This window comes from Eulemur rufifrons, chromosome 10, assembly GCF_041146395.1.
Source record: "Eulemur rufifrons isolate Redbay chromosome 10, OSU_ERuf_1, whole genome shotgun sequence".
In the NCBI taxonomy this organism is placed as follows: Eukaryota; Metazoa; Chordata; class Mammalia; order Primates; family Lemuridae; genus Eulemur; species Eulemur rufifrons.
This window is the reverse complement of record NC_090992.1, coordinates 32575904-32602133: the sequence shown is the minus strand read 5'-3', so window position 1 is coordinate 32602133 and position 26230 is coordinate 32575904. Positions and strand designations below refer to the sequence as shown.

At 42.2% G+C, this 26230-nt stretch overlaps 1 protein-coding gene across 4 annotated transcripts in view; it reads right to left on the bottom strand.

The window, feature by feature from the left end:
* HTR4 (5-hydroxytryptamine receptor 4) overlaps window positions 1–26230 on the bottom strand; it is a 127425-nt gene that overhangs the window by 13879 nt on the left and 87316 nt on the right. The window contains exon 6 of one of the 4 annotated variants that reach the window (XM_069484389.1): window positions 4100–4215. The exons of 2 other annotated variants lie outside the window; for them this stretch is intronic. In XM_069484389.1, the coding sequence (XP_069340490.1) occupies window positions 4209–4215 (7 nt within the window). In that variant the 3' untranslated portion in view covers window positions 4100–4208. Of the gene's footprint in view, window positions 1–4099; window positions 4216–8933; window positions 9105–26230 lie in introns of those variants that run through there. One more of the 4 variants, XM_069484388.1, reaches the window with a different exon arrangement.

The window sequence follows — 26230 nt, the reverse complement described above, 5'->3', positions numbered from 1 at the left end:
TTAATACAAATTAATTTAAATGAGGATAAGCAGAATGATGAAATCAATTGCAATTATTCCTTACATTCCTTTTTTTTTTTTTTGAGACAGAGTCTCACTCTGTTGTCTGGGCTAGAGTGAGTGCCGTGGCGTCAGCCTAGCTCACAGCAACCTCAAACTCCTGGGCTCAAGTGATCCTCCTGCCTCAGCCTCCCGAGTAGCTGGGACTACAGGCATGTGCCACCATGCCTGGCTAATTTTTTCTATATATATATTTTAGTTGGCCAGATAATTTCTTTCTATTTTTTTTAGTAGAGACGGGGTCTTGCTCTTGCTCAGGCTGGTCTCGAACTCCTGAGCTCAAACAATCCACCCGCCTCGGCCTCCCAGAGTGCTAGGATTACAGGCGTGAGCCACTGCACCCGGCCTCCTTACATTCCTGAGATGATAAAAACGTTGTTCCATTTCTATTATCTCCTGGGACATGCTGTCTAGATGGAATCAGTGTATTTGTCAATTAAAGGGCAATTTTCACCTTATACTGTTTGTTATTGGTGGTGGCAATGTTGGTATTAGTGGCATTGGTTAGTTTTATGTTGAGATAGCTAATTTGGATGTGTCTCTTTTGTGTGTGGGCCTGAGAGCTTCCATGGAGATTGTGCTTGCTGCCCTTGGGAACTAGGTCCTGTGGAAAATGTATTAAATAGATCAGGGTGGGCTGGATTAGGTTTCACAGACAAGGTAGTCCACAAACTCGGCCTTAGCTTCAACTGGTTAGTGGGCTGCAGCCAAGCAGGGAGACATCACATATGGCTTGACAGCTGGAAAAGGAAGTGGGAGTTGGCCCAGTTTTACTCATTCTACTCTGAACTGAGCGCTGTGCTGTGGGTGTAGAATACCGATGAGCAACAGGGAACCACGGAAAGTTCTTGAGCTGTTGAATATGGAAAATTTTAGGGAGGGTGTTACTTTAGTTTTTCTTTTTGTTATCTGTTGTGTGTGTTATTTTAAAAACAGATCAACCTGACAGTGTGTACAGGTGTAAAGGGAAAAGAGGTAGAAGGTAGTGGCAGTTGTCCTCGTGTGAAGTGATGGGCAACAAGCTCTGAGAGGTGGCAGTGAAACCAGAGAGACCAGATAAGTCATTGCAAAGTAAGAGAATTTGGAGACTAATTGAAAGAGACTTGTAAGCTACAGAAATCAGAGATGACTTCCCACCTGGAACATTAGACAAATAATAATGATGATAGTGATATTTTGAATTGTTGCCCAGTCCTACACATTTTACAATACAGTGTCTTCATGAGCCTCCTTGGACTCATCACTTTTTGCCTAGCTTTCTGATTTTTGTGACTGTACTTTTTCCCATCTATTAACGTAGAAGCCATCAACAGCCATTGAGCAAAACTGATTTATGTATCTCTCTTCTAACAGCACAAAAACATTTGTCAAGCGAATGAATGAAATTTGGTGAGGTGTCTAGGGCCGTTTGTTTCATGAGAAATTTGAGATCGTGAAGAAGAACTTTGAGCCTTGACAGACGTTACTGAGCTGGTGAGTGGCAAAAAGCAAGGTGAAACCAGAATTCATGGTTTTTTTTTTTTTTTTCCCCCATCATTCAGGGTACCACAGTGAAACCAACAGCTGCAATAGAAAAGTCTGAATTAGCAAAGAAATGCCAGGAAATTGGGGAATAAATAGCGACTGCTCTCCACTATGAAGGCTATTATTAAATGAGACAGAATTCAAGAATGATTTTGACCTTTTAGTCTTAACAAGTTCAGTGTTTCCAGAAGGCTCTGTGTTGAGGGGAGGAGATGTGGCGATAAGGGTGACCCTGATAAGACTACTGTCTCGTAATTCCTTCCACTGACTCACACCCCTTGACTGCCCACTCTCTAGCCCGCTGGGACAAGAGGTCCCACCAGAAACGGTGCCTCAGCTCAGCCAGCCAGGGGCTTTTCACTTCAAATCATGAAACCCTGGCTCGAGTTCCCTTTCGCAAAGCCTTAGTAACTGATGACTCACAGGTTCCCCAGTGGCAAGTCCCCAAGGATGATGAAGAGAGATTGCTATAAGGCTTTGGAGAAGAACATGGAGTGGAGAGGGGTGGTGGTCTATGTTATGGCCAGGAATGCCGTCACTAAGCAGTGGCATATGGGCCCCCATTTGGATCCTGTTGACAAGAGACCATATACTAATAGTTACCATGCTAATTCAAGGGACCAAGGATGGAATGAAATGACGTAACCACCTAATGCCATTCAATACTGAAAAAGACTCAATTGAAATTAAATTATCTGATCTCAACCAAGTTTTTAAAAAGATAGGTAACCTCTACCCTTTCATTCAAGGCTCCAGACCAACTTAAATGACTATTCATCCAGGCTACCAGGCTACCCACACATATTATAAAATGTCTTCTAATTTCAGAGGGAGGATATCTTCAAAGTTTGATGTTATTGTGTCTGTCTCTCACCTTCTAGGCGGGCAGAAAAATACAGTATGGGTTCTTAAGGTAGGCAAATCTAGGTCTGTATCCTGGCTCTCTCATTATTACTTGTAGGACCTGGGGTCAGAAACATTGTCTCCTTAAGCCTCATTTGACTTATCCATAAAATGGGTGTTCTATAAAATAATAACAAAAATAATAATAGAAACTACCAATTATCTTCCTGGCAGTGTTCTAATTGCTATGATAGACAAAATTTTATTTAAATTATACAACCTCATGAGTTAGGTAGTATTAACACCTCTATTTTTACCAATGAAGAAACTGAAATGCAGAGAAATTAACTTGCCCAAAGAAACAAAATTGGCAAGTTGAGAAGCTGGGATTCAAGCCAGTAAAGACTTGTTTTGAGAATTACATGATATGTAAAGCAGATATATTAATATCTTAGCTGCTCAATAAAGTTGCATCATTTTACCCTCTTAGGAGGTGAAATGTGACTCGTTTATAAGACACATGAATTGGAGAAGATCAAGGGACGTTTCAGATGCTCCATAACAAGACACTGAATGACATCCAGACTGCATTTCCCGCCCATACACATTGTGTGTATCTTTCTTCTCTACCTCTGTAGCCAAATCCCCCGCCATCTCCATCATCTCCTCAGTAGTCTTCTTCGCCTGCCCCTTTTCAGATTAGACAACTGGCATAGAAACAATCACTGCCTGCCACTTCTACGATTTCCCTGCTCCTGGTTTTTCAACACTTTCCATGCGACCCTGCCTACTGCTTCTGAACTTAACGGCCACACTTCAGTGAGAGTTTACTGCATGCCAGAGACTGTGCACCACTGTTTGTCCGCTTTAACCCACCGAAGCCTCAGTACAACACCCTGGTTGGGGAATGTGTGAGCATTATTCCTTTGCAAAGAAGACACTGAGGCTCAGAGGGTTAAGGAAGTTGTTTGTGTCACACAATCAATAATTGGTAGAGCCTAGATCTCAGCTCCTGTCATTTAATGCCAAAGCCCAAGCTCATAACCAAAGTTTCTCAATTTACAGGTGGCAAAACTTAAGGCAGAAAGGGGCAGGGATGTGCCCTGTCATACCACAAGTTAGTAAGGATGTGTGGAAATACATTTTCTGACATCTTTTGAACATGCTCTGTTAGACCCTAGCCTGAGTAACTCTTGCCATGTCCATTCTACCTCCACAGCCTGGTCCACCCTCCCTTCCCTCCACGCTGTCTCAATAAATGCCATTACTGGTGAAATGGTGGTCAATGTCCTCTAGTAGCCTACAATGTCAAGTAACTGACATGACTTCAGTCTGATTCATCACTGCATCCTATAAATACGAAACTTTAAGTTCAAGTTCTTTTTCAATAGAATGAACCAAAAAGAAAGTAAAACTTACTATAAATCAGGGAAATAATGGTATTTTGAAACTCTAATCCTTTTGCTACTTGCAAGAAATATGATAAACATCTTGATTTTATTCAAAACTGTCACAGAAAGATTTTCCTCTTATCAGAAGGCTGCAGCTTTTGCAGTGGGGGGAGTATTAATGGCAGAGCAGCAGTGAGATTTGGGGCTGAAAGAGTCCAGGGGGATGGTGCCGTGGAGATGCTGTTAAAAATGAAAAGCACTGAATTCTTCTAAACAAGTGAATTCAATGAATTTACTGGATAGCTGCAATGCACAAAAACCTGTGTTGGGCACTAGAAAAGAATAAAAAAAAAGATGAACAATAACAACTGGTGACCATTCTAAAGGAGCTCAAAATCTGGTAGGGGAGCTCAGAAAGGGCATAATTAATGAACCACGCTGAAAAGCATATCAAAATGTCATCAGAGAAGAGCACATAATGTGTTTGGGGTTTGGAATAGGTCAAAAACCTCATGCTGTCCTGGAGGCTGAAAAAGACTTCAAGTAGAAGGTGGCATTTGAAATGGACCTCCTAAGAGATGCCGGAGAAAGCCTGCGCCATGGGAAGAACAGCAGGACCAGTAGCCAGAATGGGAAAATGTAAAGAAAAAGTGAGTGGTGCACACAGCACATTGTTTGCTTTGCAGAGATAAAGAGGAAAAGCTGGAGGTAGACTTAGAAAAATTATTGGTAGACAGTGAGGAGTCCTCCAGGAATTTTGATCCAGGAAATAGCATGCTCAAAGTTGTGTTTAACAGATTCATGCCCCAGGCCAGATGACAGATAAAGTCCATTGAAGCAGGATGATGTCACTAAGGATGTAGATAAGGAAATTCATGAGAAACCTACTGATTCCGTGACTAGATTGATTTCCCCTTATTTCTGATAAAATGAGTAGTTTTAATAGGAAACCACTTTCTGGCTGGCCAAAAATCAGTCCTTCCTTCCAGTTAGACGTTATTTGGAATTAGCAAACCTAAAATCAATGAGGAATTACTGCATAAATACATCTTCGTGTACAGACAGCCAACACTCCATAGAGAAAGAGGGGAGGAGAAGGGGAGAAGAGAATCTATCCGTTTCAAGGGTGGTTCTTGCTGCCAAGAAAACAGGCTCCAGGTGGATCAAGTCCCCCTCAGTAAATAATGCTGGGGGAAAGGCTTGCCTTGGCAGGGCCTGGGCTGCATTTCCAGCTCCAAATAATCTCTGTGTCCTTGGGAAAATTCTAGGTTAACTTCTCTGATGTTCAGCTTGGTTTCTTTATCCATATGATGGGAAAATGATACCGACCTTGCAGTGTTAAATAAGGTAACTCATGAGGCTGGGCCCAGTGGCTCACAGCCTGTAATCCTAGCTCTCTGGGAGGCTGAGGAGGGAGGATCACTCAAGGTCAGTAGTTTGTGACCAGCCTGAGCAAGAGCGAGACCCCATCTCTACTAAAAGTAGAAAGAAATTAGCCAGACAACTAAAAATATACAGAAAAAAATTAGCTGGGCATGGTGGCGCACGCCTGTACTCCCAGCTACTCAGGAGGCTGAGGCAGAAGGATTGCTTAAGCCCAGGAGTTGGAGGTTGCTGTGAGGTAGGCTGATGCCACAGCACTTTAGCCCAGGAGACAGAGTGAGACTGTGTCTCAAAAAAAAGGTAACTCACATAAATGCTTCCCAATGGCGCTGGCACATAGCATGTAACTGGTGAATGGTATGTAATGCTATGGAATCATTATTGATCTTTACTTCTCTGCTCCCAACTCCTACCCCTCTTCCCACATTCACTGAGCTCCAGCCAGCCATGGTAAGTGCATTCCTGACCCAGTGCACATGTGTTAATATTTGCCATTCCCTTTGTCTGACTCGATAGTTTTCCAGATCAAGCATTCTTGTCCCTGGTCACAGAGTTCACCTCCTCCTTTAAGCCTTTTCTAACAACCCCAGCTGACACACCCCCTTGCCTGTTTCTATGTTTTATGTTCTTTATAGCACATGTCAGCATCTAAACTTGTCTAATTCATGTATCTATATCTCCCTGTTCATTTTCTGGTTATGAAAAAGAGAGAGCAGAGACCTTTTAAGTATTGTTTATTAATAGACCTGTGGCAACAGACCCAGCTGATAGCTAGCGTTCAAAAAATATCTGTTTCTCTGAATGCTATGGTGCTATTGAGAGAATTCAGCCATTTTCAAACAGAAACCACCTAGCACACAGTAAGTGCCAAATCAATGCTAGTTTTTCTCCCTTGGATGAGTCTGGAGATGGCTGCTCCAAAGTGAAAACAGGCAATTTGGAAAGAGAGCAAGAAAGGAGACAGTTTCCCAAGGCTAGGTTAGTGTGGAGACTGTTCCGCAGGAGGTCTCCGGGGTCTAGTACTCTGCCTGGATGTAGCAGGCACTTCCCAGCTGGTGAAGCCTCAAATTTTCATTCCAGGAGGAAGAGATCTTCTAAGTGGGAAATATGATTCTGAGGAAAGGGTTGTCACCTCGAAAATGAGCTCACAGCAGTATTATGAAAACTGCTTCGGAAAAACCAGGAGTGGGGGAAAAACAAGCACTATCACAGACCTTTAGAGGACATTCCCTGTCCAGCTGCTTAGGACTTTAGGATCCCAAGAAAGTTCCTTCCAGGATATGAATTGGAATGAGCAGAGATGGGGGATCCAGACATACCGATTTCCCATCCTGTTTGACCTTTGTATACAGGGGGATTCCATGTAAGTTCGTGCATGAAAAAGGGATTCTGATTTGAAAACCTAATCCTTGTCAACTGCAGTTTATATATGAGAAGACAGAGAGCCCAAGAGTTGAACAGAGGACTTGGACCAGCTCTCTTCTCCCTGACTGCTAGCGGGGGTCTTTGTACTGCCATACTCTCAGAGGAGATAAGACCTGGACTTCACTGACACATAATCTGGGCCTAAGAGGGCTGGACTCCAGGCTCTGGGTGGTTCATGACACCAAAAAAATTTAAAAAAGTTTCAGCAGAGAGGCACGTGCTTAATAACCTCAATCCAAGACCTCTGGACATACATTGTCACGCTGCCTTGAATGGTTCCTCATGATTCGTGCCCCGAGAGTGGCTGGGTAGATCCCCATCCTCTGCTTAGGGGGTGACCATGGCAGAGATCTGTCCTTGTGCTTGAGGCCTTGAAGAGGGTAGCAGACAGGCAGACAGATAGATAGAATCACACGATCTAGGGACCCTGGGCTTCTCGCTTTCCTTTGATGAGAACCTGATACTGGAGACAGGAAATTCTCTAGCTTTGAACAACCATAGCTTCTGCGGAATGCCCAGGGCTCCTGGAGGTTACAGAGAAGCTCCATAGAACTGAGGCATGGGGGTTGACTTTGGCATTTTTTTTTTATTGTGTATTCAAAATTCAGTTATTAGTTTTAGGACTTAAGATTTTCCTTAATATATAATTTATATAAACATGTACAGAATGCACTCAAACATATGTATAAATTATCAATGTTTATCAATAAATAGAATTTATGAATTTAAAAAATCTATATAGACTCCTGTTTTTTCCATAACACATTCCTGGGAACTGCATCAAAAAGTAGATAATCATAAAGCCAAGGGTGCGTTCAATGGAAACAAAGTTAGAATTGGGGGTCCTGGTACCTTCAAAGCATTAACTTCAAATAAATCATAGATATACCTAATAATCTCATAAAGCCAAAGATACAGCCATCATTCAAATTTATAATCCTTTGAAATTATAAAATTAGGTTTCACAGTCTATAAAATGGGCACAGGTGTACTTTATGTGTTGATTACACAAGGGGACTCAGTGCATTGTAAACTGTATGAGCGGCCCCATTTGTAATTCTACTTTATTAAAAATGTAAACAAAACTAAGGTGTTAGCTAAAATAACATTAAGCCATAATTAGCAATCATTTACATACACCATCAGATCAGGAAAAATCTCAGAAGTTATCTGGTTCAGTATCTTAGCAGACCCTTTATGTAATATTCTTGTTAGCTGGTCATTTGTCGTCTGGTCCATGTTTGATTTTTCTCATAGAATTTATATATACTGAATTTATAAAATGGGGATGATTTCAAAGTCCCCAGTATTTTTTTCTCCTAATACATTTTTTATCATGGCAGACAAGAATTTGAATTTATTCCATGTGTCTTTGAAGTTATATGAAAAGTGAGGTTCATTCTTACCAAAATTAGCCTGTGGTCCTCACTCTCCCCATCCACTCCTTTACTTTGAGAACAATAAAATCCCTTTAAATGAAAGTATTTGCAATGTATAAATTTGTGTGTTGGACAACCTGGAATGACCGAATGAGGAGGGGTAGATTTAGAAGAATCAGTACCCAACGGGTGGTCCTCGGATCTTATTTTTCAACATAGAAATCTCATTCTCTAAATTGGTTCACCTTTTGGTGAATAAATCCTTAGTCCTTGAATGCTCAGACGCATCCACAGTAATCCAAAATGTCCAACATAATAACAAACATGTAGAATGGCATTTTGTGATTTACAGAATGTTTTCACAAAAATTGTCTTATTTGTCTTCACAACAGCTTTGTGAAGCAGGGAGGAGAGATTGTCTCTGAGGCCAGAGACATTTAGCCATTAGTTCAATTCACCCAGTAAGTTAGTAACTGACTCAGCACACGTGCTGTGTCTACACCGTTCCCCTCCTCACCGATGTGCTCACGGAGGCAGGGGGTAGAGTGTATGGGCAGCATAGCAGATTGGCCAGATCTCATCACTGGGTCCGGAGTCCAGAGCTGTGAGGCTCAGAAGCTTGCTGCTCCCTTCTTTGCATTAGAAAAGACCATCCTCAAAAGGGGACTTGACTCCGAAAGGTGGTTGCTGAGCCTAGAGAAGGCAGGGGAACAATGACTTGAAAATCCAAGGGGATTGCTCTAGCCACAGAGTCAGGGTGCAAATTACAACTTAAATAAACGTTCTTCATATTTGACAGGAATAGGTTCCCAGTCAAATCTGCTCCACTGATCAGCGTGAGTCCCAGCCGACACAAGGAGCATTTCAGCATGGAGAGGTATTTCTCAATGGCATTCAGGAGTCCTAAGTAACATTTCTCTTTCAGAGGCTATTTCCTTTCCCTAGGCAGGACTTTCTCCCCAAGAAAATTAAGCCTTCACAAGACACAGAATTTTTTCTTTTTCTGTTTTTTTTTTTTTTTTTTTTTGTATTTGGACAGTTTGGGCAATCTTCTCTTCCTTATTCCAAAGTCTCTTTCCTGTTGGGTTTGATTCCAGAACTAAAGTAAACAACAATGGAAATGATAACTGACACATCCCAAGTAGCCAGAAAAAAGAGAGCATGATAGATAGTCCTGAGATGCTATCAAATCACAGCCAAGATCAAAGTTAGAACTTCACATGGCTCTGGGAAGCGGCATTTACCTCCCTGGGAACTTTGCTCTGGGGTAGTTGGCAAGAGCCATGGACTCAGCTTTGAAAGAAAGACATCCACGTTAATCTAGAGGGCAAAGCCCGCAAGGTGAGGGGTCTAGAATGCCCGAATGAGAAGGGTGGTTCCTTTGAAACAGAGCCAAAAGGCAGGCAGGCCACGGCTTTTCGAGGTAGCAGACAGCTATAGCAGCATCCTGTGGTCCTAGAGATAAAAATAAATCTTAGAGATCTCCTGGTCCAAACCTCAGTCGAGAGAAACAGAAAGGGAGGTCCAGAGATGAAAGGGAATTGTTCAAGATTCACAGCTTATTAGGGGCAGAGCCAGGGCTGGACCTTGGGTCTCCGACGTCAAGTCAAGCATTGCTCTCCCACCCCCAGCACGGCTGGGTCCCGCCTCCTCCCCCCGGGGTACGCAGGGATCCCCTGACAGCCCACACAAGGTGAACAGCTCTCTCCTTCTGCAGCAACCAGGCCAGACTGAAGGGTTTTCAACTGGCACCGTGGACTTCAGCTTGCGGAGAAGATTCCGAAGACTAAGAAACACCCACGATGCCGCCAGCCCTGCCCAAGGCTCTGTAGGAGAAGATGTCCGGTTCTAGACCGACAGGAGAGCGAGCATCCCAGAGCCTGCGGCCGGGCCCCGGGGAGAAGCTGTCTGTCTTCGGCTTCCCTCCAGGGTTGCCGCGGAGACCGTTTTCCTCCGGCAGATCCTGCCCCGGGTCCTCCACGGAAAACAGACGGAGCGAGTCCCGAAGAGGACGGGCGCTGCCCAGAAGGAAGAGCGAGCAAAGTCTGCGACGGTCACGGGCTGGCCAAGAGGATGCACGTTGGACCCAGACACAGGGAGGGGGGCGCGTCAGAACGGGATGAAGAAGGGACTGGGGTACTGTGAACAGGGCTGCGACGGACGCGACCGAGCAAGTGACACGAGCTCTTGGAGCAAACTCTGACCGAGACGGGGGCAGGGAGGATGCGTTTTGACAATGTCTGCCAGCAGACACAGCAACGAGGGCGTATCTGGAGACATCTATGACTGAGATAGGACACGGCAAGCGATCGTGTTTGGGACACGAGAGAGACAGACCAGGCACAGGAAGGAGAACACGTCAGGGACACCAGGGACTGGGAGACAAGAGCGGAGACTCCAGGAAGAGGGAAATGGAGAGTGAACTAGGAGGCCGTCGTGCCTCCCGGCTCCCTCGAGCGCCACCTGCTGGAATCTCGGAGGAAAAGCCCAGGGTGCTGGGGGGCCTGCACAGGCGGACGGAAGGCCTCGGGCGAGGAGAACACCGGGTGCAGTCACGCACGAGCAGCTGCTCGGGACCGAGCCCTCTCTCGGAGGCAAGGCTGTCTTCTGGGTCAGTGTCCCAGGGGCCTAAGTGTCACTGGGCTGAGCAGCCACCAAATGAGCAGTTGCTGGGGGGTGGCACTGACTCTCCCATTGGCCACCACACTCCACTGCATCCCTAGAGAGAGGAGAAGATCACAGAACCTCAGAGTTGGAAGAGACTTCATGGCTCATCTTATGAAAGAGCCCACCCAGTGCAGGAACCCTCTTGTGCCATGCAGAGGGTGGTTGCTTGGCCTCTGCCTGGGAATCTCCAGTGACAGGCCAGCCCATATTCATTTTGAGCAATGTTAGATATTAAAAAATAGCCTATTATTGTTCAGCCAAAATCTGCCTCCCTGCAACCTCTACCCAAGGGAACTACGGAGCCTGCCAAGCCCACTCAAAATTCTGCCCTCTACTAATTATATCCCCCACGTTTTCTCTTCTCCAGGGTACACATTCCTATCTTCCTTAATAGTTCATTATTACACTATGGTTTCCAGATTATTTTCCATCACAAGCACTGTCCTCTGAACACAATTCATAGTATGATGATCTCTTTTGAATTATGGTACCAGGAAAGAGCACAAATCTTCACAGTGAGCCTTATATTATGTGCTTTTCATTACCAATTTAGTTTACTTATATAAATGTGGTCAAATTCATTTCATTCTAACAATGGTAATAAATTGCAGGCTTATACTGAATTCGTTGCCAACTTTTATCTTTTTTGACACAACAGCTGTCGATTCCTGAGGTTCTTCATTACATTGGTGCAATTGACTTTATTCATTTATTTATCTGAGCCAAAATACAGTTCATTACATTTGTCCAAGTTAAACTTCATTATACTGGTTTGGTATCACTTTAGTCTGTTGAGATCATTCTAAATCAAAACAATTTAAATATTCAAGATATGATTATTTAGCACCTACTAGACTTTAAGGATTTTTTTCAAGCACACAGGAAGATCAAATCATCTACAGTGCTACTTAGATCTTTCCGTTTAGTGCCGTCTGCCTTCTAGATTTTCAGTCAAGGTAGAAAGTGTTGAACAGGACACAGCTAAAACACAGCATCATGATACACCACGACAGGCTTCCTTACAGTCAAATACTTAACACTCACTGTGCCTGAGAATGGATCCACCCTGCTAGGCTTTCTACAGTGCCTTGCTAAAATGCCTCTGCCAAACAGAAAATCTGTCCTAGCAGACAATGAAATTATTTGACACGAAGTATTTTTTTAATGGAACAACATTGACTCTTGCTCACAAATTATTTGTGTAATAAATGTCTCAGAATTTTGGTAAGGTTTATTTCAAGCTATGGTCTATGGTTTCTAGAGTCTAGCTTTATGGTATTTTTGAAGAATTGGGGCAATATTTACTGGTCTCTAAGCTTCCACCTATTCCCCAGTGCTAGAAGAGCACCGTTCAGAGGTATTAGCAACAATTCCTTTAGGCCCCTTTTGGCTCAGAGGCAGTTAAATGCTTTCCATCAGTCGTGGACAGCAACTTTCTCCCCATAATGTTCTCTTCTTTCCAGTTGGAAGTCTATTCTTATTGCAGCAGAATATGCAAGATTTCTTCCCTAAATAATGAGATCTAACTATTTCTGGGTTTGTTACTTGCTCTGAACATAGCTTTTGATTCATCCTTGGTTATACATTCCTTCTTCCAGACTTTCCACAAGTCATTTTAAAGTGTAAGCTCTCTAGATAACTCAAGATGTGCCCTCATGTCTTTAAATGCTCACTTATATTTTTATTTGTCTTATTCATTGGCTATATCTGTTAACAGAAAACAAGAATAAATGCAAGAAAGAAAGAAAAGGAGAAAAGAAAGAAAGGAAGGAAGGCAGGGAGGGAGGACGAAGAAAAAAAGGAAAGAAGAATTTCTCATCTCTCAATGACCAAATTCCCTTTGTATCATATTTGTTATTACTGTCTTTATTAGCAACAATGAAAACAGGCACCCATTAGTGCAGCACTGGCGTGCCAGGCACTGGGATAATGAGTGCATTATAAGCATTCATTCACGCATGTATTTTATACCCATTTAACATACAAGGAAACTGAGTTTCAGAGAGTTTAAATGATTTGCCCAAGTGTACACAGTTAATCAATGGCAGGGTCAGGCCTTATATTTAAGTCATTTTTGATACCTAAATCTGTGCTCTCAATTGTTCTGCTATATTGTCACTCATCACCCTGAGAACTACCACTAAGGTCCAGTGTTCAGGTCTTGCTGTCTCTAGCATTTCCTTGTCCCACTACGGCAGACCCCAGGGTGAAATGAATATGTACAGGGTCCATATTACTTCTGTTCCACCTAACGGAAGCCTACAGTGTGATATGGCTTCTCCTTCTTTGCAACACCACGTGACCAGGATGTTAACACAGGACCCTTTCCTGCTAAGCCCTCCTGCCCACTAAAGGAGAGTCATTGCCGTACGGAATCTTGTATTTTCTGTGACGTAGAACTGGAAAGACTAGGTGGAAATGAGAAAAAGAACCTGTGAAGGCAGGAGGAAAGTAGGGAGGACATGGAGAGAGTGGCTAGGTGAATAAACTTAATAAAGAATGAGAAGCAAGGATGGGGACAGAGTTGGAAGATCAGGGCTGAAGGAAGCCACAAAGTGGAGTGTGTGAAAGGCTCCAGAGCAACTGGAGAGAGGGGAAGAGGTTCTTTGAGAAGTGTTTCCTGAGGGTTATATTGGCTTTCTCGTACGGTTCTTCTAGAGATGCAAGCAAAGACTGAAAATACTCTATAATTGATATTCAATGCCTGAAGCCACTCCTCTTTATTCAGGCTACACCATTATAGCCCTGGACAACGGAGCTTTGAAGAAAGGACAATAGCCCACCCTGTAACTCCATGGAGGGCTCACAACCACTGTCCTCTCAGCAGAGCATATGGGGCCTTGAGAATAATGACAGGGTGATCTTATGTTCAGGTTGGCCCATAACAGTCTCAGTTTACATTATTGTCCTGACATAACTGTTCACAAAATTGTACTGACATAATTGTTCACTAATGGAAGTTTAGTGTCATCTTCCTTTTAGGTCTTCATTCAAGACAAAAAATAAACAATTATGGTGCATGATACTACACTCCAAGAGACCTCCTTCTGGTGCAACAGATCATGCTCAGTGCACATGGCTTTGACACTCGGGGAGCCCCTTTCACTCCCAGCTACAAGGTCACCCTACTAAGTCAGCAAAGGAATCAGCAGAGTGTAGCAATGTCAGCAGTAAACCAGAAGACAGGCACTTGGGTTCTAATGCCTTTTGAGCCTCCAGTTGTATGACTCTGGGTGGCTTAATTTCTTTCCCGTGCCTCACTTTCCTCATTTGTTAAACGAGGGGGAGGATAATCTGTTAGATCCTTTGCAGCTCTGACATTCTGATTCTACGAGTAGCAGGGATGGTGGGTGACAGATACAGGCCTTCTGACTGGGCACCAGCTGTGTGTGGGACTGTTCTCCAAAGCTGTGGGTAATTGCTTCACATTTGGCTTTTAATATTCTATTGTTAGTATCTGATACTTTATATTCTGTGTGGAGGGAAGAGGTTTCACTGGAAACACAGGGAGGGTAATTTTGGGATTTGTATTAAGGAATCTGAAAGACCTCAATTTCTGAATCTGTGAAATTACATTGCAAAGCTGTTAAACGTATCTGTGTAGGATAGGATAGGGTGGGGATGAGATGCCACAACTTAAAATGCAGTGAGATCACAACTGTCTCTCCTCAAACATATGCTTGATCAGAAACATTGGCAGAGCCACTGAAAATCCCTGATGCAAAACATCATTATAAAAGAATCTGTCTCCAATATTTCAACAGATGAGTTTTTAAGATGTAGTTTCTTGCTTTAATAGTTTTGGTAAAATCCTTTACAATTTACAAAGCATTTTCATATCTTTTTTCACATTTAATCTTGAACACAAATCTGTAAGGAAAGAAGGCATGGAGTATTACTTCCATTTTAGAGGAGGAGGAAAATGCAACGTATGGACATGGATTGACTGATGGGTGATGGTGGATCCAGTGCTATAAATCAGGCATTCTGCCTCCCAAACCAGAAATCGTATCCACTGGGAAACACAGAAATCATTCGTGCAGAGGAAAGAGTTTTATGATGAAGTTTGCTATTAACAGCTAATGAAACAGACTTACAAGTACCTGTGTTCTAGAAGGAGGAAGAGGAGGGGGACAAAGAGGAGAGAAATCACTAGCTAAGTCATCTTTCTCAAAGGTCCAAAGATTATGTGCATGAGAATTATATCAGGTACCTGTAACAAATACAAATTCCCAGGAGCCACATCAGATCTCTGATGGGGGTGGGGCAGGAGTGTAGAAATCTGCATATTATAAAACTACTCTCAGCTGACTGCTATGCACATAGGAGTATGAGGCCCTGAGCAAGTGGAGAGCCAGCTATGCTATGCATACTTGAGGGAGAGCTTAGAGATAGGGACTCAGGGGGCAGTAGAGAGAAAGTACAGGTGAGTCAGAAGGGCCAGAGCTGCAAGTATGGGGCATTCAGTGATGCTCCAAAAGGGACAGGCATGGGGACAATGAAATGAGATACAAAACATCCATTTCAGCAAAGTGGACAAGTGGGTATTTACTGGTTTTTATGACATTGAAGATAAAAAGATGAGGAAAGACTTGGTAATAAGTCATGAAAATGAGAAGGCAAAAAATGTAAGGAGACATGCACAAAGCAATATTTTTTAAGTGTTCTTCATGTGACGAGAAATGGAATGCTTGCACACCATTAGCTGATAAAAACCGAGTGACGACAAACAGTGAGCGCATAGATTTGTAAGAAGTTATCAGCAAGTTTAAAAGTAAAGTTCTTCATCTGTCTTTAGATTTTCTATCAACCAGAACACAATACTGATGCTAGCAGAGCAAGTATTTCCCAAACATGGGATATATTCTGCGGCTGATACACCAAGCAGTGGGCACAGCGTTAAAAACAAGCTGAACCACAGCAAGAGGATGCAAATTATTTTCTCACTCACTTTGTATTTTAAAGAGAAAGATTTAGCTGGGTTCCACTCTGGCTTTAACAAGTTGCTAATACCTAACAAATGGAGAGCAGGCCTCAGGCTCAGAGCCTTTGGCAAGTAACAGAAGCAAGTTAAGTTTTAATAACTTTTGTTTTCATTGCATTTATTTTTAAAATCATATTCTCTATATAGTTTTTCATTTAAGGTCATAATACAGAGTTTCCTTTAGAAATATGTTTATTTAGCTTAAAATGTATTTAAAGACAAACAGTAAATAAATACTAGCATGGGTAGAATGCTGATATGGTAAAAAAAAAAAATTGTGAAAGCAGCACACATTAGACAGATGACAAAACTGAATTGCTAAGAGCCCAGTGTCTTGGCAAGGCCATAAAACAACGTATCCAAAAGGCAGACGCTCTGGGATCTCAGGCTAGCATTCTTTCTACTATTTTGTGCTACTTGCAGAAAGGACCCCTGATAGCTCAGTTTGCACAGTTCAGGATGTCTAATCTTGTGGCCTCTGAACAAAATGTATTCCCAGGGTCTCTTAATTCCATCACCAGCCTCAGATATGTCCATGTTCCCATATGCCAAAGTGCAAGATCAAATTAGGTGTGGCTGATTCTAGTCCCAATGTACTTCTTTCCCTATGTCTCAATATGCTCCTATAACTAAGGGGTCAAACCAATATCCATGCAAGATTTTTTTCATTGTCTAGCACAGTTCCTAAGTGACAAATAAAATAAATGAAACTCTGAGTCTTTGGGGGTCAGATTGCCTGCCTTTTCTGCAGCATTCCAATATAAAAGAACCTAAAAATATCTAGGAGAAAATGCCTTAAAAGTATGAATTTCTAGTAAAAACAATCAACGTTTACTGAGTGTTTAGTATATGCCAATTACTATGCTAAGCAAATTGTGAATTGTCTTATACAAACTTCACAAGAACACTATCGTATAGGTTTTATTATTTGCAGGCTCTAGCTGAGTGCAAGGAAGTCTAGTAACTTTCCCCAAGTGAAACATCTAGAGAGTGGTAGAGCCAGGATCTGAACTCAGAGTTTCACTGAATCAGCATCACTAAATGTGTACTCACAACCTTCACCCGCTAGACAGTGCTCTTGAGAAGCTACCCAGGTAAGTGAGGGTTTGTCAGATGCATAAAGAATACTGAAGATACTGTGGGATGAGCTGAACTCCAAGAGGAGGAAAAGCTGGTGGTAAGAGAGCCCAGAGGAGAAAGAGATTAATCATTGCTCCGGGATTGGGGGGCGGTTCAGGAAAATTTAGAGAGCTCACACTGGAACCACGCCTAGAGGAATAAGTAGGATTGTCCCAGGCCAGAAAGTGAGAAAGAGAATTTGAGGCAGCAGAAATGACCCAGAAGAATGAGAATTCAGTCTTTATTTGGGGAAAGCTGACCAATCTTATATGCTTATTGCATAAGGAGTTAGATGCAGGGAGCTGGGATGTAGAGGAGAAAGTTGAAGGAAATGGGCTAGAAAACCAGTTTGGGTTTGGCCAAGAAGGGCTTTATATGCTCTTCTTTGTCTGCCCACTGCAAGTGCCACCATACCACTCAAGGCTATTCTATTATAACCCAACCCAGCTGGCATTTGCAGTTTAAAATCCCACATGTCTGAATGGCCTTTCCATCTTCCTGAGTGACACATGAGAAACAGCTTCTCTCCATGGTTATATTATACACAAAGTCTCAAAAGAAAATCAGAGGCAGAAAAAAGAAATTATAATTTGCAACCCTCTTAAGGAAAGAGCACCCTAAAGTCAAAGTATGTGAAATATGTGAATAGCCTGGATTCAGTTCCAGAGCCCTGCCCCCCCCTTTTTGAAAGTCATGGAAAAACTAGACTGAATGCAGAAGTTGCTCAGGTTGGTCTGATTTGTGTGTGTGTGTGTGTGTGTGTGTGTGTGTCTTTTAAGGTCAGGGCTTGGACCATAAAAAAGAAGAGGGAATGTATAAAAAAAAAAAAAAAAAGCTCCACTGTGTGCTCCTCAATGGCAGGGATCTTTCCTGTCTAGATCTCTGCTATCCCCACTGCCTAGAACAGTGTCTGGCCCAATTAGGCACGTAATAAAAACGCAATGAGTGAACGGATGGCTTAATGAATAAGTGAGAAGTTGGCCTAGGAGTTCTGAGATCTGGGTTCTGGTCTTTGTTCCTCTACTGATACGGCTGCATTACTTTAGCAAACTTCTTACATCCTCTGAGCCTCTATTTCCTTTTCTGTAAAATCTCAGCAATTTATTTCAGGTTACTTTTAGCAAGACTTTAACAAATAACCTTACAGAGTAGTCACAGGCAACAATGGAGGGATGGGGCAATGGCCATGATTCTGTGTACACATATCTCCACACCAACACTTATTTTGATCAAAGCAGTTCTATATTTATTGTTCACACTTCCAAGTAAGATTCCATTTGAACAAAAGATTTATACACCTGAAAAAATGCTTGAAAACCACTAGACTTCTCAAGCTCTGATATTACTTTCATTTATAAGATTCTAAGCTTTTATGCTGCTAAGATTTGGGGAAGTAAAATTTGATCAAACTTTGCAACAACTAGGGCTGTTCACAAAATCGAGTGCCTTGCCTTGCATAATAATGAGCTATCCCTCACTGGGAAGAGAGAGAGACAGATACCTACCAGATAAGTTGTAGATGAGATCACTATATTTATTGGGATATTTGAACAGACCATTTCTAAAGCCCTCTTCATGTCTAAGAATCAACATTTCTGCATTCTTACAAGAGTTTTGAGTTAACTAGCAAAAGCTATAGTTTGGTGATTAATGGCAAAGGGCTTTGAAATCAGATGGACATGTGTTGGATTTCTGGCTCTACCACTCACCAGCTGTGGGATCTTGACCAAGGTCCAATCTCTCTGGGTCTCAGTTTCCCCATCAATAAAATAAAGATAATACCTGCTTTATAGAGTAGATTAAGGATGCAATAAGATGACATATGCTATGTAATAGCTCAATGCCTGGCATAGGAACTGGTGCACAGTAAATGGTAGCTGCTAAGATGATGAAGATGAAGATAGGGATGTCTGGACCAGGAAACCAAATTATCCCTAAAGCAACTAGTTATTATGTTTGACAATCATTCACATCCATATACATATATATGTGTAGGTACACATACTCATATGTCTATGTGTATACGTGTTTACATGTACACATGCACACATACACACACACTCTCTATTCCTCAAATCACAAACTCCAAGCAGGCAATGCCAGTTTACAAATGGAGGAGGCAATTCAGTGGCACCAGCCAGCCAAGGAAATGAAAGCCTGACAAGGACACAAGGAGCATGAGCAGACACCAAATATTTGTCAGGTTTATCAAAATATGGATTCATTCATTTCTTTGAGAACATAACAACAAAAAACTCTCAAAGAGCAATTCTAACTATGAAATTCTAAGAACCTTGTTAAAAATAACCTGAAATAGGCACGGGAATGAGAAAAGCCAATGGAGAAATCATTTTGTGCAAAGTAGGTTCTCGGCTCTGTGGTTGAATATAACCCAGAGCACGCTCAGCTGTTTGTGTCCATATATAGAACCATCTAGTGTCAGGTCTCCTGGCTCAGGGCTTGTTGACCTCATAGCATTTCCCTCAGGCTGGCAGCTTAGAACCCCCCTCATCACTCCTTTCCCCGAAGTTCGCCCACCTTTGCAGTTGAAATACTCTTCCTCCTCCTCCTGAACACACCGCTCAGGAGCTATCCTGTTCCTTTTCAAGAGGACCTTATGATGATTTTGGCACTAAACCATTTCCCTTCAAACCCTATTTCGAATAAGGGACCAGTTTTCCAGAATTAGGAGCCTTGTCCTACTAACGCTATTCCTGACTTTTTGCCTCATAAGAGAATGATTATAATGAGAATACAATTTATTAATAACTTATTGTGTCCCAGGCTTTGTATGTGTAGTATCCCATACAAGCCTGACAACAGTCTTATGCAGCAAGAACCACCTGTGTTCCCATTTTGCACAGGAAGAAACTGAGGCACCAAGAGGTCAAATAACTTGCCCAGGATCACACAGCTACAAAGTGGTAGGACCAGAAGTCAAACCGAGGCCTGTCAAATACCAGCTTCTAGGCTGTTAACCATAACACTAAACTACTCCATGGGTACCCTGGTTCCTCATAGATGGGGATTCTGCCTTGTTCTTTCCAGAATCTGAAGTCTTGGTCCTGTCTTTATGTGAAAAAGAAATACCATAAAAAACAGATTGAGGGGACATCTCCTTAATTCCAGCCCAGAGATCTTTCTCCCTGAAAATCTTTAAACAACAATTTCCTTCACATTATAGCTTCAAACAACATATATTTATCCTGATTGGTGGGTATGACCAATATTTTCCTCAAATGCAATCTGCAGCATCAAATCAGCTGTGCACCACTGCACATTTACAGAGACATTTCTCCCTTAGAAATGTCTGAATTTTCTGCCAGCCAGAGATGGCCAGAAGAATCACTAAAGGAAAACACAATGGCCTCTGAAGTTGACAATATCATCTGTGACATCTCTTCTCAGTGGTAATGTTTCCAGAAGTTCTCCAGCTTCAACCAAACAAAATGTTACGCCAGCTGAAGTAGGATTTGCTCTGTCCTGTGCTTAACTGCATCGTGGGAAGACATCTGTGATTCTGTAACTCACAGAATCACAAAGGAAGGGTCTGAGAACATCTCATTCAATCTCCTTACTCCTTACTCAGAAATGCTAATGACCAAAGATTGCAGTGACTGAAGTCAATCAACACTTTCAAGTGCCTATGGTCATCCTTCTACTTTACTAAAAACTCCCTAGTAAGACAATCCACTCCATTTTGTGCTGAAATACATATTCTTATAACCTCAATCTTGTGTACCTCTCTCCCTCAGACTATGCAGAACAAGTTGAATTCCTCTTCCCCATAGTAGCCTTTTAGATATATAAAAATAATGCTTATGACCTGAATCTTCTTTGCTCTAAGCCCAGCATCCCCAATTCCTTCCACTGTTCTTTATATATCATGAATTATGCAGAGAAAAATCATGGTATCTGCCCTCTTCTGTACATACTTTAGTGTATCAATTTCCAGTATCAGATGAAGCTGTTACCACTTCCGTGTCCCGGCATCAATGCCCTATGCACTAAACACACATTTACATGGGGGTATGGCTTCCCAGTGGGTTTCTTAGTGTGCTTTGGAGGCGATTCCTTCCTGAACAGCTGCTCTGACTAAATTGGGAGGGCTGTGTCCTCGCCAAGTACATGCTGTAAGAGAACAAGCTCATAGAGCCTGCGTCTAGGAAAGGGCTTATCTGCAAGGTTACTGTGGGCAGTATAACTGCAGAAGTTCAGGACCCTTCCTCCCAGAAACAACATAAATCACCATCTGCAGGACTTTGTATTTTTATTTTTGTATTGTCTTGAGAATAAAGCCAGATTAAAAGGAGTCATATGGTGCAGGGGCTGCACCTCCTAGCATTGTTGAAAGACCTCTCCTGCTGTCCCCTGGCAACGGCAAGCTCTACCGTAAAGCTCGGAGGACTAGTTTAAAGCAGGGCTTCCCAACCTTAGTACTATCTTCAGATTTAGGCCAGATAAATATTTGCTGCGTGGGAGCCTGTCCCACAGGACACATTGCCGTGCACACATTGCTGGATGTTTAGCAGCTTCCCTCACCTCTCCCCACCAGATACCAGTGGCATTTCCCAGTTGTGACAACCCAAAATGTTTCCAGATATTGCCAAATGTTCCCTGATAAACAAAACCATTCCTAATTGGGAATTATGGGTTCGCACTCACACAATCTCAGTAGTCTTGTCAGGTTTCAGTCTGAAGGTCGGTTCTTGGCGTGCTCATGGCTGAAGAATGACCAGACACGCCAGAGTTAGGCAAGCACGAAAATGAGGTTTGTTGACGAAAGAAAGATAGGATTATAGGGCAAGAGCAAGATATGGGGTTACAGAGCATGGTACATATGCCATAGATGATGACTGGACCCATTGTCACAGCAAAGAGAAAGCAGAAGGAAGGGTGCAAAAAGAGGGTTGGCCACGGTCTGCTTCTCATTTTGTAGTGTCTGAGCTCTAGTGGCTCAGACATCACCATAGAATCACTTTGATTGGACAATTGGGAGTCACATGACCTGAACCTAAACTACCTATGCAGGTTGTTCTAGGTCAAGTTCCATTCTCTATGGTACCTATGCCGCTTGGCCCGGGGACTAGAGAGTCCTCTGCATTCTTTTACAGCTGGCACGCTAAGTTATGATCAGCGGATTGGAAGGGTATCCCCTCCTCCCCCAGGTGTGGAGAATTAGGGTGAGGCAGGACCAAGATGGGGGCAACAGCACCTGCTTTCATCCCTAGAGACCCGGAATCCCTCCGTATCTACCTGACAGTCTAAGACATAAAGCCAGGCTTAAACTTAAAGCATTATCTAATTCAGCTTCCTCATTTTATTGGTGCTGAGAGAGATGATGGCTGCTTGGTGATCAATAACAGAGTAGAAGAGAGGCTTCCTGCTCTTTTCAAGACACACTGATTCTCAACCCTGCTGTGCATTTGAGATCCTAAAACATATGGATTTCTGGCTTCCAACTAATCCAATTAAAAGAGAATGTTTACAAGTGAAGTCCAAGCCTAGGTATTTTTAAGAGCTCCCAGGTGGCCGTAACGTGCAGCCAGGGTCGAGGACCAGGGCATGCTGCCTCCAGTCTCAACCTCAGATAAACCACTTTGGGCATTTCTGGAGCTGTATTGTATTGGGGCTTGCCCTGCAGGGTGACAGGAACAATTTCTCATAACTGTGGGCACTGATTTCAAAGGGCTGGTACAGAACGCGGACACCCTGACAGAGGGTGCACCTGCAAAGCAAAAGTGGGGAAATGACCACACACAGAGTGTACCCCACTTGTCTGACGTGGTTAGCATGTTTTGTGTTGGGTCAAAGAAATGCCTACAGGTAATTTAAAAGCCAGAATACATATTCAAAATAACAGTCCCAACTGTTCAGCACAGGGCATGATGTACCCAGGAAACAAATTTTGTCTCACGTTGCTGAAACAATTATTTATAAACAGTGTGATTAATTTAATTTAATTAACTTCTGGCTTTTCTTCTAGCAGAAGGATCCCTACATCCCTTGTTTAAGGATCAGTGTTTAGAACATAGAAATTTCTATTGACTCATTTCTTCAGAAATACGAGGAAGCTGAGAAAATAATTGGAGAACTGTAGAAGGGTGTTTTACCAAGATGTGAATGATGGTATATATACAATTATAAAAATAATTATAGTAGTTTCTGTTCATGGAGAGCTTTCTTTGTCACAGGAGCTGCCTTAGCCCTGAACATATGTTATCATATTTACCCTTGGCAAAAGCCCTGCGAAACGAGTTCTAATATTATCACAATTTTACAGATGAGGAAAGAAACCTGGAGACGTTTGGTCAAATGCTCAAGGTCATATTGATCCTAAATGGAAGTTTCTCAGACAGGATTGAAACCCAGGTCTGCAAGATTCCAGCCCCTAAAGCCATGATGCTTCACTGGGTGAAATGCCCCTTCAGTTACGTACTGAAGTTCGCTGTTCACTAAGTCAGAGGCAGGAACTTTTCCTTGACAATACGTCTCAATGGAGGGGACAATGTTTTAGCCTCAGCATCTTAGCCCAGAAGAGGTCATCCTGGAGAGACACTTAGGCCACCTGATTAGCAAATTTCTGAAGAGCCGGTACATTCTGCAAACAGCACTAACTTTTCTAATCCTGAGTGGTGAGGCCAGTGGAGCTCTTTTGAAGTTGTTATTCTCACTGTTTTCCTAGTGTGATCTCAACAAGACAAATGTTTTCTGAGAAGCTACTTCCTGCCTGAATTGGGGCAGGATCTGGGCCAGGGTCAGCTTTGTGGATACGTGACTTGTGTAGTCACACAGGGACCCAGCGCTAAGTTTAATGCTCTGCTGTCCCGTCTTGAAATTTTTAATAACTTTATCTTTAAACTTGTGAAAGTTACTAGAATGTGCATGCATCAAGAAGTGACATAAAAACAGTTATGTTAGTTTTGTGCTCTGTCCTGGTAAAAACAAAATACATAAGCATGCATGAACTACAGAATGCGCTTTGTGTAATTTCAATGCTTCTACATACAAGTTAAATGCTCTTCTATTTGCATTTACTCGTAAAATGACATTGTACATTATAAAGACGAATGATAAATTTTATGCTAATAATTTAAAAACATTTCTTTACTAGAATAAAAGTAAATAGCAAGTAAAAAAAGCCCCAAGGACAAGTTGAGAGAGAGAGATAGAGAGAGAGACAGTAGATGAAAGGAAAAGGCTTTGCATTTTAGCACCTTTAAAAGTACTTTTGAACAGGTGGATTGAATTTTTACTTTGCATTGGGCCTGAAAATTATGTGGCCTGCCCTGGAGGGGGTGAAGGGAGAGAGGGCAAGGTCATTCTCATTCATTTTTGATTTGCACAGATTAAGTCTGCTTTGGCTCAAAACAATGAGGTAAACATTGAATCCAATTGTAACCTCCCGAAGTTCAAGGTAAAGGCTATAAAATGGGTTTTAAATGTCAAACAACTTTCCAACATTAGCAGAAACCTCTAAGGATCCAAAGTAAATCAAACCTAAATTATTTCCTCATCTATGGGTAAAATCTTCCATTTCACCATAGGAAAACCTTTATTTAAAAGGGGAATTCTGTTGTGTTGAAGTTAAAAGTTGACAAGTGGTTTCACAGTGGGCTAAAAACTATTTCAGTTATGGAATTAATACATATTTTTGAAAGCGGTGAAAGCTTATTCTAGCATACACAGTCCAGGTGAACAATAGCGTATGATAAGAACATACCTTCATTAATTCAACAAATACAATAATTGAGCAATTTCTACACTGAAAGGAAACTTTGGAGAATACAGGAGACCTGTTAAGGGCTGGGGACACAGATAATACACATGCTAACAAAAAAATACATTTTAAATTCTGATAATTGTTATTTATAAAGGAAACAATGGGTAATAACCCAGGAGATTTTTTTTTCTTGTACTGTTTTTTGGGGGAACTTCATTGTCTTTGCCTCTTTTTCATTTCACTTTTTCTCTCTCTTCATCTTCTTCTCCTCTGTTGATTCCATATGTAAATCTAAATATACTAATCTTGCGCATGGAAATGTCAAAGATTTATATAGCACATCCACTAGAATTGGTTGATTTGTTACTGGGTTTTGGTTGATAACAAAAATTAGTAAGTCTGAGGGAAAGTTACACTGCCCCCTTCCAAGGAGAAGATTCAGCTCCAGAGCTGCTCTGTCCAAGGAAACCTCCTGCAATCATGGAAATTTTCTGCGTTTGTGCTGCCTAACCCAGTAGCCACTCACCACAGGTGAGTCATGAGCACTCGGAATGTGGCTAGTGTGACCAAGGAACTGAATTTTTTATTTTATTTCATTTTAGTTAGAAAATAAAATTTAAATAGTCACATGTGACCAGTGGTCACTATGTTGGACAAGAGAGTTCTAGAGATCTCCAAGTCAATGGCAAATCTGATAATGGAGGATGATAGCCAAGGGCCAAGTTAGATACACAGTAAGTTCTTTGGAAAGTGCTTGCAGAAGTTCACAGCCTTCTTGGGAATGGGGTGAGTGCCTGGGTCTGAACTTGGGGAACCAAGGAAGAGACTTAAGCCTGGTGTGAGAACAGCTTAAAGCATAACTGAACTTAGGCAAGCTTCCAAAAGGAATTTTGTACTGTGTTTTACTAGTTAACCTCAGATAAAATAATTATCTTAAGAGTCATAATATGTGTCATAAGCGAAGCCACGAAGCACAATCAATACCAGCACACACTGAACCACTCTGATCCCCGAAAGTCTAGAACTATGGCTTGAAAAGTTCAATAGGCATAAGATTCATCTTGGTAGAAATGTCACTTCACTAGCCCTTCTCTGACTCAGTGACTGGCGCCCAGGAATCTGTGTTTTCACTAAGATACCAGGTGATTCGAATGCAAGTGGTCTGTTGATCATACTTTCAAGTAAAAATTATCAAGAAAAATAAAAATAAAGCCTGCAAATAAGGGAATATAATTACATTCTGCAAATTTCCAACAATAATGCATGGAGAGTAAAGAATGAAATTGGGGTATTTAGTCTGTAAAAGAAAACCCCCAGAAAGGATCTATGACTAAAATATACGTAAAGGGCTGTCCCAAGGTAAAAGATATAACCTGGTTTTCTCTCACTCAAGGCAGAAGTAGGGCCAGTGGGTAGAAGTCATGAGGATGGAAACTTCAACTCAGTATGAGGAAGACCTTTTAAACTCCAGAGCTGCCCAACCCTGGGACAGGCTCCTCAGCTGGCCGGCTTCTCTCACCGCAGGAGTTCACACAGATGGGATGACCATCACCAGTGACGATGAAACTGCTGGTTAGGTAGCAGTCCCGTCAGCTCCTGATAAACCTTGTGCATGCCTGCAGTGGTATCCACTGTACTGTGGCTAGTTGTTTCAGCATTTCTTTATTCAGTTAGGCTGTGAGCTCAATGAGACACCAAGTCTCATTCATTTTTATATCCGCCACGTGGTGTC